General features: G+C 36.9%; 2 protein-coding genes across 3 annotated transcripts; one reads left to right on the top strand and one right to left on the bottom strand.

The window, feature by feature from the left end:
• Positions 1-393: 393 nt before the first annotated feature.
• hnrnph3 (heterogeneous nuclear ribonucleoprotein H3 (2H9)) lies at positions 394-10,748 on the bottom strand. 2 transcript variants are annotated; one of them, XM_014972105.2, is made up of 11 exons: positions 10,658-10,748; positions 9,428-9,520; positions 8,873-9,028; positions 8,517-8,657; positions 6,527-6,665; positions 4,733-4,926; positions 3,359-3,454; positions 3,013-3,128; positions 2,647-2,782; positions 1,957-2,013; positions 394-1,418 (listed from the first exon to the last, which is right to left on the bottom strand). In XM_014972105.2, exons 2-11 carry the CDS (start codon positions 9,513-9,515, stop codon positions 1,339-1,341), a joined length of 1,203 nt encoding a protein of 400 aa, XP_014827591.2. In that variant the 5' UTR covers positions 9,516-9,520; positions 10,658-10,748; the 3' UTR covers positions 394-1,338. The 2 variants fall into 2 exon arrangements, with proteins under 2 accessions (XP_014827591.2, XP_014827592.2); XM_014972106.2 differs by having other exon boundaries at positions 9,428-9,516; positions 10,658-10,732.
• Positions 10,749-11,645: 897 nt separating this feature from the next.
• On the top strand, positions 11,646-15,887 carry LOC106906715 (phenazine biosynthesis-like domain-containing protein 1). Its single transcript, XM_088004354.1, has 10 exons — positions 11,646-11,896; positions 12,147-12,246; positions 12,379-12,477; positions 12,582-12,691; positions 13,371-13,400; positions 13,488-13,576; positions 13,703-13,794; positions 14,477-14,560; positions 14,732-14,794; positions 15,574-15,887. The coding sequence occupies exons 1-10, from the start codon at positions 11,813-11,815 to the stop codon at positions 15,684-15,686; spliced, it is 864 nt and encodes a 287-aa protein (XP_087860480.1). The 5' UTR covers positions 11,646-11,812; the 3' UTR covers positions 15,687-15,887.
• Positions 15,888-16,636: the final 749 nt, after the last annotated feature.

The raw sequence follows: 16,636 nt of genomic DNA, 5'->3' as shown, positions 1-16,636 counted from the left end.
CCAAATTACTTTTCAGAAGTCTGACATTTTAAATTAAATATCTTTTTTCATTTATCTTAACATTCCAATTTTCTGAAAAAATAATTTTTCTTTAAAACAGGAAATAAAGGCTTTAAATATTTTTATAATGCGTCTTAGAACGGGGAATTGGTAAAATTTATATTCTGCAGAATATTCAGTAAAGGTGAACATATTTTTATTTCTAATATTGGCCTCACCAATCCCCCGTTTTAACAGGAATATTTACAGCCTTATTAATATTTCTGCTTTTTCTGAATCCTGCCTGTTAGTAAATCTATTTTTTCTACAAGGTTTCTGATGGGATTGAATTAAAGATTCAGTTTAGTTGAGCTTCTGCTGCACTTCAGTGACACATGAGGTCGAATTCAGAAAGACAATTAAATACAAAATTTATTAAGCAAATGTACAACAGCTTCATAGGCTATCTTACAGCTCAAATATAGAGAATTTCTTTCATTTCCACTCATTAGGAGTGAACATCATATTCAACTTAAGATTTAAATTCTGTAAAGAACTGTGAAAACATTTAATAAAAAACAAAAACACTCAATTTTGAAACCTTTCAAACCAGGAAAGCTGATCTGAAATCTGTTTTTATCAGTGTCAGGATGATCTAACAAAGGAAGTATTCTTACTAGAATAAAAAAGAAAGCCTTTAAAAAACATCAAATATAAAGAACATCTTTACAACGTATTGTTTTCAGCTGATCACCTTTGACCTTACTACGCTGTCTTCCCACTGCAGTGTGGCGTTTTTGTCTTGCATTTAAAAAAAAAACAAACAAAAAAACACTAATCTTTGGGATGAATTATTTTTCCCCACAGCACCGAAACAACATTAAGTGCAATTAGTTTCTATTAGTTATGACTGGTATAATGCTCCTAATCTAAAATAATGTAAATGTTTTCAAAGTCAAATTACAAACTGAAATGTACCTTTTCATTGCACTTTGTAAGTACGTCCTTTTATATTTGTGATAAATTGTATTACAATACCCAAATATCATACAAAATGTAAGAAGAACAAACCGTCAAATACAAACATGTTCAGCAGATACTAAGCGCTAACATCTTAGCAAAGGGAGAAAGTTTTGTCCTTCATCTTAGATCTTTAGGTACAGTGTGAAACCAGAGCTGCAGACTGAACTTCTATGTGGGGTGGATCTGTGTCACGGCTCTGCACTAAATGATGTCGTTTGTGAAAGTCGATAAGCGACTTCCTCGTCAGCTCTCCTGCTTAGAAGTGATACTGTAGTAAAACTGGTCTTCAGAGATGCAGACAAACTCCAGGGTGGATCAGAAGAGAGTCGGGTGACATCAGTACACGCCTCGTAGCCCGCCGCTTCGGGAGCCTCCGCCTCCTCCTGAGCTGCTGTAGTAACCGCCACCCCCACGGCCTGAAATGGCAGCAGAGAAATATCAGTAGCTTGTCAACTGAAGGTTTCCAGACTGTGGAGCCCAGCAGCGTGACGTCATACGTCACAGCCAGCTGCTGGCTAACGATGACTAGCATTGGTTTTAGCTGCTAAATTAGCAATATAACACACTAAATCTTAAATGTATGCCTGATATATAAAAGAAAAAGTGACAGTGCTTTGCCACACAATGACAACTAGATAAGGTCAGGAAAAAGTTTAAAGACAAAAATATGGAGGGAAAGGGAGGTAGTTCAGTTATGCTAGCTTGACTTTGACATCACATCTACATGTAACATGTAGATGTGATGTGGAATTCATTGTGTTTCGGTTCAGTTAAAAAATAAAAAGGCGACCTAAACACACAACTCTGACAGATCATCATTAGGGAACAGAACGGTTCTACCGCGGCAGCGCGGCTATGCATGGCATGTAAAAGAATGGTGTGAAATTTCAGGGTATAAACAATAACATGCAGGGGGTCCATAAGTGATTTGTGATCGTCTGAATGAGAACTCACTCATCTCTCCTGCCCCATTAGCCGTTGAGTTGAGGAAGAGCTCAATGTAGCGATGCTCTGTGGAGAAAACGTCCAAGTGTTAAAGATCAACCTCCTGATGATAAATGTTGCCTTCCTGACTCTCTTCACCAGAAAATAAACATGTAAAATCAGCTGGTGGCTGTAATCAACAATTACGTTTCAATAAAGACACCATAAAAAACACTAGCAAGAACCCTTCATTGTGGATGTTGTTACTGAGAGAAGATCTGATTTAGGCTGCTACCTCACAGAGGGAGGCTTCAACAAATAACAGGATGGTTACATTTACCCTTCTAGATATTTTAAACATCGTCATGGGCTTAAAATGGTCCAAATGGCTCAATTTGGAAATGTTAGGAGCCTTTTAGAAATCACAAACTTTAAGTAAGAATCTGTGTCTCAACCATGTCAAGGTGCTGATTATTTTTTTTCTTATTTCTCAGATACATTATGTTATGTTTTGTCTCATTTTAACATAAAGGAAAGCTACAGAGAGATGAAAAACCTTTTGAATGTGGTTCTTATTTCCTAACAGGAAAATGTCAAACAGGTCAGAAGCTTTACAAGCAGCATATTGTCCACAAAAACAAAGTCAGCAGATTTTTCATCACTTCAGTATCCATGATTTCCTGTATCATCAAACTGTCACACAGAAACAGAAACACGTACGCATGTTGTGTTTGTCTTTGGACATGGCGGCCACAGCATCTTCATGGGAGCGAAACTCCACGTCTGCCTCTCCGGTCGGCTTCCCGTTCGGCGCCATGTCGATGTGGATCCTCAGCGGGTTCAGAGGAGAGAAGAACTGGGAAAAATAAAAAACAGGGCTCCATTTTATGATTCTGCTGCAGTATTTCCTGCAGTCTGACGGCAAAGGGACGATTATTACCAAGTTTACATCTACATGCAGTTGCTCTAATTCTACTACAAGAAAGAAGAAAATTAAACCAACTGCAGGGAATAAAAATGGAGGAAAACCTTATATTACTACCACACCAGGTACTCCAAAAAGTCTCACGTCAATTGTGCTCTTACTTTTGCAACGTCGCCCTCTGAGGCCCGAAAAGGTAAACCCCTCATGTGAACAAAATGGCCGCCGTGGAAACTTGAGCCGCTATCGGATTGTCCACTATAACCGTGGCCTCCAATTCCTAAAGACAAAAAACAAAATGTTAGAAATTTACCAAGTGAGACAAACTGAAGTAGCTTTCAGAAAAGAACAAAACTTCACATAAGTCAGCATAACTTTCAAAAAATGTGTTTAAAAATGCGAGAAAACTGTAGTTATCTAAAATGTTAATTTATTCTAGAAACAAATGATCCGTTTAGCTGGATTGAATCATAGTTATTCATGTTTTCATCAGGAACCGGAGAACTTTACCTCGTCCTCCTCTGTCTCCTCTCAACCGGTCGTCAAACATCCCGTCGCTGTAACTGTAATCACTCAGACCGTTGTAGCTGTCAAAGCTGCTGTAACCTGAACGCAGAGCGAACGGAAAACACAATACACACATAAAAACACTTTAATTCAGCTAAAATAAAATAAACTGTCTTGACTCAAACATTAAAATCACTGGCAGAACAAACCTGCTGGTAAATCATCTCTTTATAAAGAAACTCAAATAATGCATTTTTAGTTTAGTTATAGTTTACATATTTCAAACAATTCAAATACTTTGATGTACATTTAGATAATGAATATCAACTCTATACACGAAAACAAAGTAGGCAGAAGGATAATCCACTCCTCTTGCCATTTTTTACACATTCTTCATTTTAATGAAATAAAAAAATGAAACAAAAATATTCATATATAACACATACGGATGCACTGATGTGTTGATCAGCCAATTTTCTTAATGTTTGGAGATCAGAGATCAGTGGATCTTTTCTACCGGAGCTGAACTCTGCTGTCCTGTTGGAGGTTTTATCTGACAGACCAGCTCTTCTCTGCACACTTACAGCTAACAACATTTCACACAAAAATAATTGGTGTCGCGGGGGAAAAAAAGGAATTAGCAGGTTAGGCTTTTTAAAGATCAGTAATCAGAGAAAACTGCAATCGCTGCTCCCTTAATGACACACATACACAGCCCTGGAAAAAATTCAGAGGCCACTTAAAATGATCAGTTTCTTTGATTTTACTTTGCGTAGGTCCATGTTGGAGTAAAATGAACTTTGTTCTTTTATTCTATGAACTACGGACAGCATGTCTCTGAAACTCAAAGCAAAAATTTAATATTTATTTGCAGAAAATGAGAAACGGTCAGAATAACACAGAAGATGCAGAGCTTTCAGACCTCAGATAATGCAAAGAAAACAAGTTCATGTTCATTTAGTAACGACGACATTAATGTTTAACTCAGTTCAGAAATCAGGAACCAGGAGGTTTGCAGTGGACTCTTAGTTTTTACTGCACATTACAGGGAACTGCAGATGAATGTCAGGTTGTTACTTACTGTTGTCATTGCTGCTGCTCATTTCCAGTTATAAACTAACTGATCTGTTGGCTCTTCAGGCCAGGATACTGAACAGACAAATGTTTGACCATTATTGAGCCAGCAGGGGAAGTATTTCATTAAACTGAGATAAAGGGTAGGATTAAATAAGCGTTCACTTCTTCCTACTCCTTTCAAACAGAAAAGTCGTGGTAAACTAATTATTCTGCTCTTGTTTATGTATGCATGTTTTTTCACTGCTCGTTCTCTTGTTTTTAAAAACCTGTTTGAAATAAATAAATCAACTCAAGGCTTACCTCCTCCGTAGCCGCCTCCGCTCCTCATGTTGTCCAGCAGACCCACGCTGCGTCCGGGCCCGTAGAGGCTCCCCCGGGGCGCCGCTATGACCGGCCTGTCATAGGGCCCGGGCCTCTGGGTTGACGTTCCCCGCCGGGGGAGGTCATAGTGCGCTTTGATCTCCCAGCGGCTGCTCTTAAAGATTTCTATGTACCTGCAACACGAGAGGCCCGGGGGACAACGGGGAGGAAGGTGAGAGGCTTACCGTGCAGAAACGACACAGACAGACAATGAAAACAGAAACTTACAGCCATAGAAACATAATCTGGGCATTTTCCTGTTCTAGATTTCTACCTCACCACTGATGCGTACGGCTTAATCCATACAAGGTGTTTAGGTCTAGCTTTGACTTTCTGCTGCCTGAGCATCACTGAGATGCTCTGATGGTCCTAAACCAACACTGGCAAAACTATTCACACCCTCCAAACATTTTCCATTTCTATACTTTTACTGCCTCCAAGTATTAAATCTGGATTTTCTTCTATAAAACCAACACAAAATGGCACACAACTGTGAAGTGGAAGTGAAATGATTGATGGTCTGCAAAAATTCTTCCATCAGGATGGATGGAAAGAATGTAGGAAGTCTAATTTTCAAACCTCCACCAAAGACTCTTAGACAGGTCTATGTGTACTTTGACTGGACCGTTTTAACACTGTGATCAGGGGAAGAAAGTTAGCCTGTTTCTAGCTGGTTGTCTTTCAAAATTACACTAAATATAAGTAAAGACCGACCCTCTGGACAGTGTGTTGAGGCTCATGTGCAGCGTTTCAATTTGTATGCAAACCAAAATGTTTAAATTGGTCCCATTTGGTCAAAGCAAATTCACTTCTTATGATGAGTCTCTTGGATGCTTTTATCATATCTCTGTTCTCCTGGCCAGTTTGAGTTGGGCTACTGGTTGCTCTGGGTTTTAGGTACCAGAATATAAGCCTGTCACAATAAACAATAAATCAATTAATCGTATGATAAACTAAAAGGAGCTCAACAAATTTAATCTGCGTCGTTTTTCTCTTCTTCTACCAAAAACTGGATAATAAAAGTCCTTAGTTTGGTGTTTTGGTCTCAACCAAACTTTATTTTGAAGGCCAATTTTGTTTACAAAAACTGTTTCTGTTTGTTTATTTAGTTCCAGTCTTAAATGTTCATTAAAAATGTAAAGTTTTTTGATCTTGGAGAATGTGTTTCTGTGTTATTATGCCTTTACCATTATATTGCTTGAAAATGGTCTCAAAACAACAATATCATCGTTTATCACAATAACTTCTGGGACAACTTATCGTCCAGTAAAATCTGGTACAGGCCTACCAGAATGTATCAACAATGTTTTGCTAATTGAATAAAAAAACCCATAATATTTCACTTTTTGCGTGCTACTTTGTGTTGGTTCATCCCACACACCTCCACGTTTTTAGTTCAGATGTTCAGGGGTGTGAATACTTCTGCATGCAAGTCAACTTCTGGTAAATTACCTAACATCTCCAGATGTCGCTGTCTCACAAGGTTAATGTATAACAGCAGCTTCAAAATGTGCTTAACAGAAAAAACCCTTAAAACTATTTCATTAATATTTTTGGAATTACACAACCCGCCCAATTAAATCACCAAGTTCCCCCCTTTTCTCCAGAAATGTTTTAGCCCACGAACCCACACATTCACCCACTGCTCAGCCCATCTAAGCAACACCACAGTTATTCTACAATGATCATAGAAACCCATCCCAGTCCAGCCCGTCCCTCTCCCGTCTGTCCCACCTGTGCCCTATTCTTTCCTTGTGTTTCCCCAGAGCCTTTTCTGCTATCTCCTTTGAGGCAAACTGCACGAAGGCTTCCCCTGTGCTCCTCCCCTGGTAGTCCACTGGCAGAGTTATCCCATTTGGCACGATTCTGAACCCTTCAACCCAAGCACACATAAATACATAGGTCGGTAGGTAGACTGGTAGGAAGAGTTGAGAACAACACCCACTGCATGAGTGGAGCGTTTACGATTAGTGTCATCATTGATCATCATCATCAGTAGCATCTTGTAAAACGTCACAAACATTGAAATTTCAGGATCCTGAGTTTATAGTTACATGTCCCCAGCTGTGAGGGTTAAACAGGGAAATGACATCACTAAATTAGCTGGACCCAAAGTGCAGATGGCCACAGTCTGCTGTCCTTTGTTCCCCAGATTTTCATACCTGAGTGAAGTTGCTCCCCCCGCCGCCGCCCACCTTCTTCAAACCAGACAAAAATGGTGACAAGCGTTTGTGCAGCAAAAATTTCCTTTTGTGCTGCTTTAGCTTTGAAGATATTAATTAAATATTTCTTAATATCTTTAAATTGATAGCGGCACAGATAAGCCTGCCACAATAATCAATAAATCAATTAATCCCATGATAAATTAAAACAAACTCAATTTCCAGTGGCATGATTTATCGTTTAGCTCTTTTTTTACTCTTTCTACCAAAAACTGGTTGATAAAAGTCTTCAGTTTGGTGCTTTGGCCTCAATTAGCCCTTATTATAAAGGACAATGTTGTTGACAAAGACTTCAAAGTTTATTTTCTTTGTTGTTTTGTTAATTTATGTCAGACATTTAAAAAGTCTTCCAGTTCCAGTGTTAAATGTTCATTAGAATCTTTTAGAATGTGTTCTTGCATTATTATTTCACTATTAACATAATTTTACTTAAAAATGGTCTCAAGACAACAATATTATCGTTCATCACAATAACTTCTGGAACAATTTATCGTCCAGCAAAACTTGTCATCGTGACAGGCCCAGGCAGAAACAAAATTATTTGCTGCACAAACGTCTGACACCACATTAGTCTGATTTGAAGAAGGTGGGGGAGCCACGTCACTCAGGTAATTTTGATTTGGTAAAGTTAGGTTAGTCCTAGGTGACGGTGCTCTTCCTGCTCCATTAATATGTCAGCTATCATCTGATATATAATAACTATAACACTGATACGACCTGACAATAATCAATTTATTGGGCCGTCTTACGCCAAACCATCCCAGCTCATACAAATAAACCTTTTTTAAAGGTAAAATATCAGTGACAGAAACATAAATAAATAAGCTCATAATATATGTAGCAACAACAACATATTGTTCAGCGTTTTTTCCAAACGCTGAAAAAATCAGCGTTTGGATCATAAGGTTCGATCAAATCACTTTTTGCAATATTTGGAGTTTTTATGGAGACTCACAGTTCAGACGTCACTAGTTTTTGTTAGAATCGTTTTGTTTTTGTCTTGAATCTCCACTTTACAGTCAAAATCCTAAATTGAGGAATTATGGAGGAACTCATGCTCAAGAGAAAACTAACAAAAAAAAGACCTTATTTATAATATTCATTTGAATTTCAACTATTTCTCATTCCTCTTTGCACTCTACAATGTATGAATATAAATTCAACTTGGCTCCTAAATGATGAAATTAGATTTGAATCAAACATCAAATTCGACTGTAGGAAGTTGGGAAATTAAAATCTATTTGTGTAGTAAAGTGTCTTTAGATTACATTTGTTGTGAATTAGTGCTACGTAATTGAACTGAATTATTATGGCCATATTAGCAACCAACGAGTGAAAGCTCGCGTTGTGCCTACATGCTGCAGATTTTAATAACCTTTAAGCACATAACCAACACTATCAACAACACAGTAACTTCAAATGTAAACACATTTTCTTCTACCAAGATGCAGTGAACAAGATTTTATAATAAAAGCTACAGAAACACTTTAACATTTGTGTACCTGAAAAGAACTGGACAATCTCCTCCTTGCTACATCCAAAGGGGAGTCCTCTTAATTTTAGCATGCAGCCATTGCAGCTGTCAGGAGGAGGGCCGCTACGTCTCAGCACCCATTCCATTTCACTATGTTTTGACTTAAACACTGTTTTAAACACATGAACACACGGAAATATGAACATAACACAAGCTATAAAAGAAAGAGGCTTTTAAATATCAAACAAAGAGACTATATTCACACAATTATACAATGAAACGTAAACCTCTGCAGTAAACAGGGGGAATGGGAAACAGTATAATCACCACATGAACAGCAAAGCAATCATTTTTGAATAAAGAAATCACAAATCCAACACTTACCTTCCACGTATCTGTGTCCCATGTATTTACGATCCTTGGCAAGAGCATTCTTGTAATCATCAGCTGTTTTCAGCTCAATAAATGCCTCACCGGTGGATCGGCCCTCTTTAGTGTAAGTCAGACACACTCCACTCACGCCGCCCACGATGTCACAGTCTGCAGGAATGGATCGTCATGTCGGAGAACAAATTTAGTAAAAAGTCACTGCAGCTGATTACATTTCAACAAAGTTATTCATAAAATGAAACAAAATTGTCTAATGCTGACTGAACAGAATGAGAATAATTTGTATTACAACTTATCAACACTGTTCACAAAAACACCCAACTGCTAAAAGAAATAACCGGATACACAACGGTTTAAGTAAATGGGTAAAAGTGGTTTGTTTACAGCTAGACAACTGAAACAAACGCAACGAGAAATGGAGATACAAACTTAGGCAAAAATGGAGTCATTTTAATACACCGTATATTCTGGAACACACAACTGTTAATTGTGACGAACAGAACTCATAAAGTTAATGGTCGACTTCAGCTGATGTGCGTTTATTCTCACCAGAGAAGAAACTGGCCACTTCGTCCCGTGAGCAGTTCCAGGGAAGTCCTCTGATTCGGACCACATACCCATCGTCACTCGAAGACATCCTTTCTGCCAAGAAAGAGATATCTGATTACTGTGTTCTTACACGTCATGTTACCGTCAGCAAGCGTGTGATTTCTGTTCAAGTAACTTGATTTGTGACTGCACTGCTACTGACTTGTACTGTCCTTTAAAAACTGTTTTTATTTACTTTTGTAGGTTAAAGTTTTCAGAATCTCTGTTGATAAAGTTAATATAGTCAATTTGGATACAAACTTTAGGCTGAATGAAGAACTTATTTATTCAAACAAGTGCACAAAGGTACTATGCAATAAACATTTACAAAAGATTTATTTGTGATGAAAAAATGCTCATTAAAAATAGATATTTTAGACTTACAAAGACATATCATGTATGAGCATAGTTCTCCATAGTTTCTATTACTGCCTTTAAAACTTTTTTCTCACCATGCGTAAATATTTATAAATTAGTATTTTTTCTAAGTCTTTCAATACCTGTTTCAGCCAAAAAAAATAAATTTTAGATACCCAAAAAGCTAAAGTTAATTTAATTCCCGTATCTCATGTGTATAATAAAAATGCATTTTATATGGTAGTCAATGGCAAAAATATCGATTGTGCTCTTTAGTTCTAGCATGATGTTAAAATTAAAGATAAAAAAATATATTTTACCAAATGCACATGTGCTGGAAGCTTAGCCAGTGGTAAAGTTAAAAATATACACTGTTTTAAACACGTGTTTAATTTTACAAGCCACAATTACAGCAGGAAAAAATAGCTTCATATTTCCACGCAGCTAGGCGTTCATCTAACGTCGTGTCATAAACCACAGATCGCCTTTAAAATCCTTTATAACGCCGCCATGTCTGTGCCCACAAAAACTTAACTATCTGTTAATAAGGTAAAATTGCAGCAACAGTGTGCCTATAAAGTAAGTTATGTAACACTTAAGCAAACGTATTTCCTCTTTCGAGCTAACGAGCTAATGCTAGTTTTACCGTTGAAGCCATTATAGCAGGCCAACGGCAGGACAGAAACAGCGGTCAAACCAACGAGCTTAAGTGGTCCGCCAGCCAGAATATAGCAAACTATAGCCAAGAATCAACATGAATTTACAGAAAAATGTGCTATTTTTTCAAATAAAAATAGTTTACAAGCAGAAATTATTTTGCAAGATCTTTTTTACCCCGGTGTTTTCCAGCTCCAAAGGTTTCACTATCAGGAAACGCGCTCAGGTTGGTTCTTCCTCATGTAGAAGACGGCACAGTAACTGCCGGGCGCAATACCGCCCCCTAGTGGCCTGGTGTGCTCACAGCAGATTAACAGGAACAAAAAAATTGTTTTTTTTCGAAGAAATTTGTGTTGTTTAATATGACAAAACGTGCATATTTTTTTTTTTAACTTATATATAGCTTATTTCCTTGTTGAAGGCACCGAGGTAATGCTCAGCAGAGCTGACTGGAAGCCATTAAATATTTCTGGTAATCTGGTTCTTTGATTTTGATCCTGTTTGTGTGTATCTCAAGTTCTGCTCTTTGGTATTTTCATGGTACATCACGTAAACTACTTCTTTAGTGCCTCCTGAATATGGGTCTTTCAAAACCATGATTAAAATTTGTTGAAAATTGTGGCCAAAGTATTTTTATACAACAAACCACTCTGGGACATATTGTTTTTCTTACGCCTTGTAGTGCCACCTGTTACATTTCTATTTTAATTTTTAATGTAGAACGTCAAAAACATTTGTTCCTTTGGTTTTTAACCACAATAAATACTCTTGACTTTTTAAATATTTTGTGTCAGACCATTTGGCATTTTATTTATACCTTTTTTATAAATATTTGTCAGATACGTATATTTACAGCTATACTATACTTCTACTTGTGATAGCTTTGTTTTTTCGTTTATTCTTGTTTCTGTATGTGTTGCACTTTGAGGCACCAGATACACATTTGCTTTTCAAATAAAACATATGTTAGAAAATATAATTAAAATTTTTCGGAAATGAATGAAAATTTCATTCAAATAAAGAAACTTTAGGTTATCATCTCTTTGTTTTAAATGTATCTTTTCCGTTATTGTTGCCGTTGTATTTTGGAGTTTAAAACTAACATTCAACATTTTTTTTTAGGTTAAACCAATAAATAGAGAGAGAAAAAAATCTGGCCATAATCCCGGTCCAGACTTCGGTGAACCAATGAAGCTGCAGCCGTGGCAGTGAGGGGGAGTCGCTGGTGACTGCAGTCTGCAAACCAAACAGAGGCTCAAAGTCCACGGACAGCAGCGAGCCCACTGAAACACCACCACCGTCCCCACTGCTCCAGTTTCAGGCCTGGCCGTAATGGAGATTCCCGTGTTTACGGTGGACGCCTTCACAAACCTACCGTTCAAAGGAAACCCCGCGGCTGTCTGTCCGCTTCTGCATGTGAGTTTTATTTGTGTTGAAGTGTTATATATTCTTTTTACAGCTTTATCACTTATAAACAACTTGAGAAAACACGAAATGCTAACAGGCCTGATTGGGACGTGATTAAACAGAAAAAGTGCGTTATTGTTGATTCAGGTTACAGGTGTTGCGCGATCAAACGGCAAACATGCAGCACAACCACTTGAAGTCTTAATAATACTTGCAACATTTTTCTAAGTGTGCATCATATTGTCCTTCTTATTACCAGGAGCTGAGTGATGATTTGTATCAGAAGATAGCAGCAGAAATGAACCTGTCAGAAACAGCTTTCATCACCTTGATCAACCCCACTGATACCTTCACTTCCGGTAGCTATTACATCACTATTATGAATTTATAACCAGTGTCAGCTCCTTCTTGTAGACAAAGATTGAAAATCTAAGTAATCTGTGGGCAGTAAAGACATATTAAAAACAACAACTGGTGATGTAATTAAACAGGAACAAGATTTCGCCTCAGATGGTTCACACCAACCATGGAAGTAAATCTGTGCGGTCACGCCACGCTGGCCTCTGCAGCGGTGCTGTTCCAGTATGAAAGTAAGACCAGTACACACATAAACAGCTCATGAGGACGCAGACGGCCATTCAAGAATTTGTCAGCTTGCAAACTGTAAAATGTTGCGTCATGTTCGCCTCCTCAGATAATGTTAATCCAACGGTGGTGTTTGAGACGAGGAGTGGAGATTTGGGCGTGAGCAAGAGAAAAGAAGGATACATCATGGACTTTCCTCTAAATCCACCGACGAAGGAGGTGAATTACACATTCATGAACAAACCTGCAGAAAATCAGCAATCTAAAATATGTTCTCTCTGGAAAATAAACTAATTAATTAGGTATTTGTTTTCATAATGCGCCTTTCACTGAAATAAAACAAAAGTGCTTCACAAATAGAAAACATATTATAAATATAACTAAATAAGCTGTTAAACAAGGTTTGACTCATAAAATGTAGTTTGCACATTTAATTCACAAAATCCCCACAAAAAGAGATTTATCTATATTACTACGTTGCCTAGCAACTGGCGTGTTTGCACTCAGTGAGTTTTCCACATTTAACTGAGATATAAAGAGGAAGGTCATACCTTATACATGAAAACATTTTGCACATCAGGAAATTATTTTATCTTGTATCTGGACTGTAAAAAAAATTATACATTGTTATGAAAAGCCAATAGTTTTTAATCAGCGACGCTGAGACAGAAGAGATGGGGGAACAACTGATTTGTAGAAATCTGGAGGTCAGAGAGAAAATTTAATAAAGTTAAATTTCTGTGGTTACACTTTTAAGAGTTTTGTTTTTTCAAATGCTTTAACTTAAAGCTTTAGCTGACATATTGACATATTCTTTAACATGTATAATGAAGTTTAACTGTAAAGGCATCTGAAAGGACAAATAAAAGATATAAAAACATATTTTTTTATTTTTTAGGATCACAATGACTTTAAAGATGTTATAAAGGTCAGTAATAAACATCCACACCAGTCGTCTCTGAACACTTCTCAGCCAGATCATGTGTGTTAAACTGTATTTATATTTCTATTACAGGCGGCAGTAGGAAACCACCCGGTTCAGGAGGTTCTTTTGAGCCGCGACACAAAGAAGCTGATGATCCGATTGTCGGACAGCTGTGAAAGGTCATTTTGACCACAAACACCCAGAAGCCAGCCGGGTTTTCAAAATGCTCACATCTCTGACCTTCTTTCAGAAACCACTGAGCCGAGTGTTTGCTGCGTGTGTGTGTGTGTGTGTTTTGTCTCCAGGTCAGCGCTAACCAGTCTGAAAGTTGACCCTGTTGCTCTTCTGAACAGCGAGTCCAGCGGCAGAGTGAGAGGCGTCATCGTTACAATGAAAGGTGAGCAGAGCAACACAACGAGGTCAAACCTGGAGCTTCGTGTAGATGAAAAAAAGAAAGATTACATACACACAACACAATCTAATTTTCACATTTATCTCAGACAAGCTTGAACATTTCTGAGTTTGAAATATAAAAAAAAATGCTAGAAAAAAAAAGAGAAATTGTGAGATCAATCTCGGAACTTTTGTAGGAAAAGCCTGGAGATTTCTGAGTTTCAAAAGTAGAAAATTAGCTAGAAAAAAATCAGAAATTGTGAGATTAATCTCAGAAATTTTCTAGGAAACAAAAATAAAAAATTCTTAGTTTGAAAAATAAAAACAATTACTAGAAAAAATGAAATTCTGAAATTAATAGAAATTTTCTAGAAGAAACGTAAATCTCTGAGTGTCAAGGTAAAAAAAGATTAACTTCTGGAAATTTAGAAAGTATTTACATTTTTCGTATATTAATTTCAGAATTTCAGATTTTTTTCTAGCAAATTTTATACTTTTCAAATGTTCTAAAAAAATTCTGAGATTAATCTCAAAATATCTGAGTTTTTTCTGGGAATGTTTTGGTTTTGGGAGATCTGAACTTTCCCTGATTTTTCTAGAAAATGTCTGAGTTTACTCTTCCTTTTATTTTTCTGTCATAGTTTTATTAAATGCGCTGTAATTTTTGTATATGTTCCTGTGATCAGGGTCTCCAGACTGTCAGCCAGGATTCGACTTCTACTCCCAGTACTTCGCTCCGTGGGCCGGCATCCCAGAAGATCCCGTCACCGGTAAGATGAGTCTCACAAATAAGCGTAATTCTGGCCTTTATACTGTTGCTGCAAAGGCAAACAACAGGCTAAAAATAAATAAAGGTGGTTGCATATTTCACACTACTGCAATAAATGTGAAAAATATTTCATGTTTCTTATGAGATGCGTTTGAATCGTCTGCTCTTCCAGGCTCTGCTCACACCGTTCTGGGAAGCTACTGGTCAGACGTACTTGGGAAAAAGAAAATGCTTGGTGAGTCAAAATAAAGAGTCGGAGCAGCTTCCAGACAAACAGAGACAAATGTAACTTGTTACATTTACTCAATTACATTCACTTCAGTAACTTTATTTTTGAAAAAATGTACTTTAGAAGTATTTTCACAATGTTGTACTTTTTACTTTTGAGTAATTTTATTACTAAGTATTTTTACTCTTGAGTAAAATCTCTGGATTTTCTACCCACTTAATGTAGAACAAACTTGTTTTAACCAAAAATTCACCAGACACACACACACACACACGCACACACACACACACACACACACACTTGCAGCTTTTGTTAATGTTTTTTATTGAAAAAACTGATTTAGAAAAATTTCTTCTACCCGATTTAGTTATTTTTTGTTAGTTATATGAATTATTGTCATTTATGTCCCAAAAATACAGAAATTTCCACCTAACTTTATATTTTGGTTCATCCGATGATGTAATTTTTTAAATATTAAATACTTCGAATCAATTACTTCACAGGTGTCAAAGTCCTATGTGGAAGTAGTGCTACTCTTGCTACAGTACTGTTTACTGAGTGCCATAGACTCTTTTAATGTTTCCACATAGTTGAGGACTTTTGTTAAATATTGTCAATAATCTCTGGTTGTCCTTTTAAAGACTTGACAATCCAATAAAACCCTGAGTAGAATCCACACAGGCTGAACTTCTTACACTAATTCTGTAATTAACCTGCTTTTTATTTCATTTCCCGTCAGATCTGATCTTGCGGTCAGTAGCCGTCCTGATTTTGTGTTTTTGCAGCGTACCAGTGCTCGACCCGTGGAGGGGAGCTGGACCTGGAGGTGAGAGACGATGGGAGGATCAACATAGCTGGAGACGTCACCACTGTGCTGCAGGGATTCATCAGGCTGTAGCGACAATGAGCAGGAAGTGAAATGAGTTATGACTTTAAACAGAAACAGATGAATTAATGCAGACTGGTCGGTTCTCATTTCACCTCATTTTAATGTAGATGTCAACATGCTTTGTTAATCTGTGTTAACGTAAGTAAATCAGTCTAGAGGATGAATTATTTTCCTTCCTATTTGACACTTTCATTAAACATTGAAAGAACAGTCGTCTTTTTCCTTATTTTTATAAAGTAAAAAGGAAGATAAAACCCATTTGCATAAATGATGTTCAAAATCTTGGTCAGTTTTTCCTTTTATTCAAGGCTTTCAATCTCAGGAGTTTCAAATATATAATTCTGGATTAATAATTAAAGCTGATTCTAATTCACAAAACCAACTGATTTAATTTACATAGAGGAAATATGGAATTGGATCAGACCAATCAGAAATATTGATCATTAAATATATATATTCCTTGTTTCAAAGTGAGCTCAGCTGCATCAGGTTGTCAAATTTACTATAATCTCCCCTCTTTAAGTATTTAGAAACTAAACAATTACAGAATCATCAACTTTGCAGCAGCTTAGAAATCTACAAAATAGGCTCCAGTTTAAAAGAGATTGAACATAAATATTTTTAATTATTCCACAAGAACTGAGAAATGTTTTATGGATCATGTGGGGGGAAAAAGTTTGTTCTTGTTCAGTAAACTGACTGGCCAAAAACATTCAAGAGATTGTGGAAAATAAATATTCTTCCTGCTTTTAAACTTTAATAGGACTTTGCAGGACTGAAGAATTGGAGTTTCCTATTAAATATAAAATGACCTGGCCAGAAAAAACTTGAACTGAGTAAATAAACTTAATTTTTCACTTCTTGTGGAGGATTTACAAGCCTAAACACATCATGAGGAAACCATGAAAATCCAGTGAGGGCATTTTGACGTGTGACATGTTGAGGAGTATTTAACATAC

Source organism: Poecilia mexicana, unplaced genomic scaffold (genome assembly GCF_051168715.1).
Source record: "Poecilia mexicana isolate PSO_F unplaced genomic scaffold, ASM5116871v1 scaffold_3, whole genome shotgun sequence".
Classification (NCBI taxonomy): Eukaryota; Metazoa; Chordata; class Actinopteri; order Cyprinodontiformes; family Poeciliidae; genus Poecilia; species Poecilia mexicana.
This window is presented reverse-complemented; position numbering and strand designations above follow the sequence as displayed.

What these genes read in the sequence shown, in the direction of transcription:
- hnrnph3 (XM_014972105.2), bottom strand. Translation starts at nt 9,515, where the DNA reads ATGTCTTCGAGTGACGATGGGTATGTGGTCCGAATCAGAGGACTTCCC. An exon ending in AAGGAAAGAATAGGGCACAG is followed by an intron (nt 4,927 to 6,526) that starts GTGGGACAGACG and finishes CTCGTGTTGCAG; the next exon opens with GTACATAGAAATCTTTAAGA. An exon ending in CAAAGACAAACACAACATGC is followed by an intron (nt 2,014 to 2,646) that starts GTACGTGTTTCT and finishes TTTTCTCCACAG; the next exon opens with AGCATCGCTACATTGAGCTC.
- LOC106906715 (XM_088004354.1), top strand. Translation starts at nt 11,813, where the DNA reads ATGGAGATTCCCGTGTTTACGGTGGACGCCTTCACAAACCTACCGTTC. An exon ending in ACTTTAAAGATGTTATAAAG is followed by an intron (nt 13,401 to 13,487) that starts GTCAGTAATAAA and finishes TTTCTATTACAG; the next exon opens with GCGGCAGTAGGAAACCACCC. An exon ending in TTGTCGGACAGCTGTGAAAG is followed by an intron (nt 13,577 to 13,702) that starts GTCATTTTGACC and finishes TTTTGTCTCCAG; the next exon opens with GTCAGCGCTAACCAGTCTGA.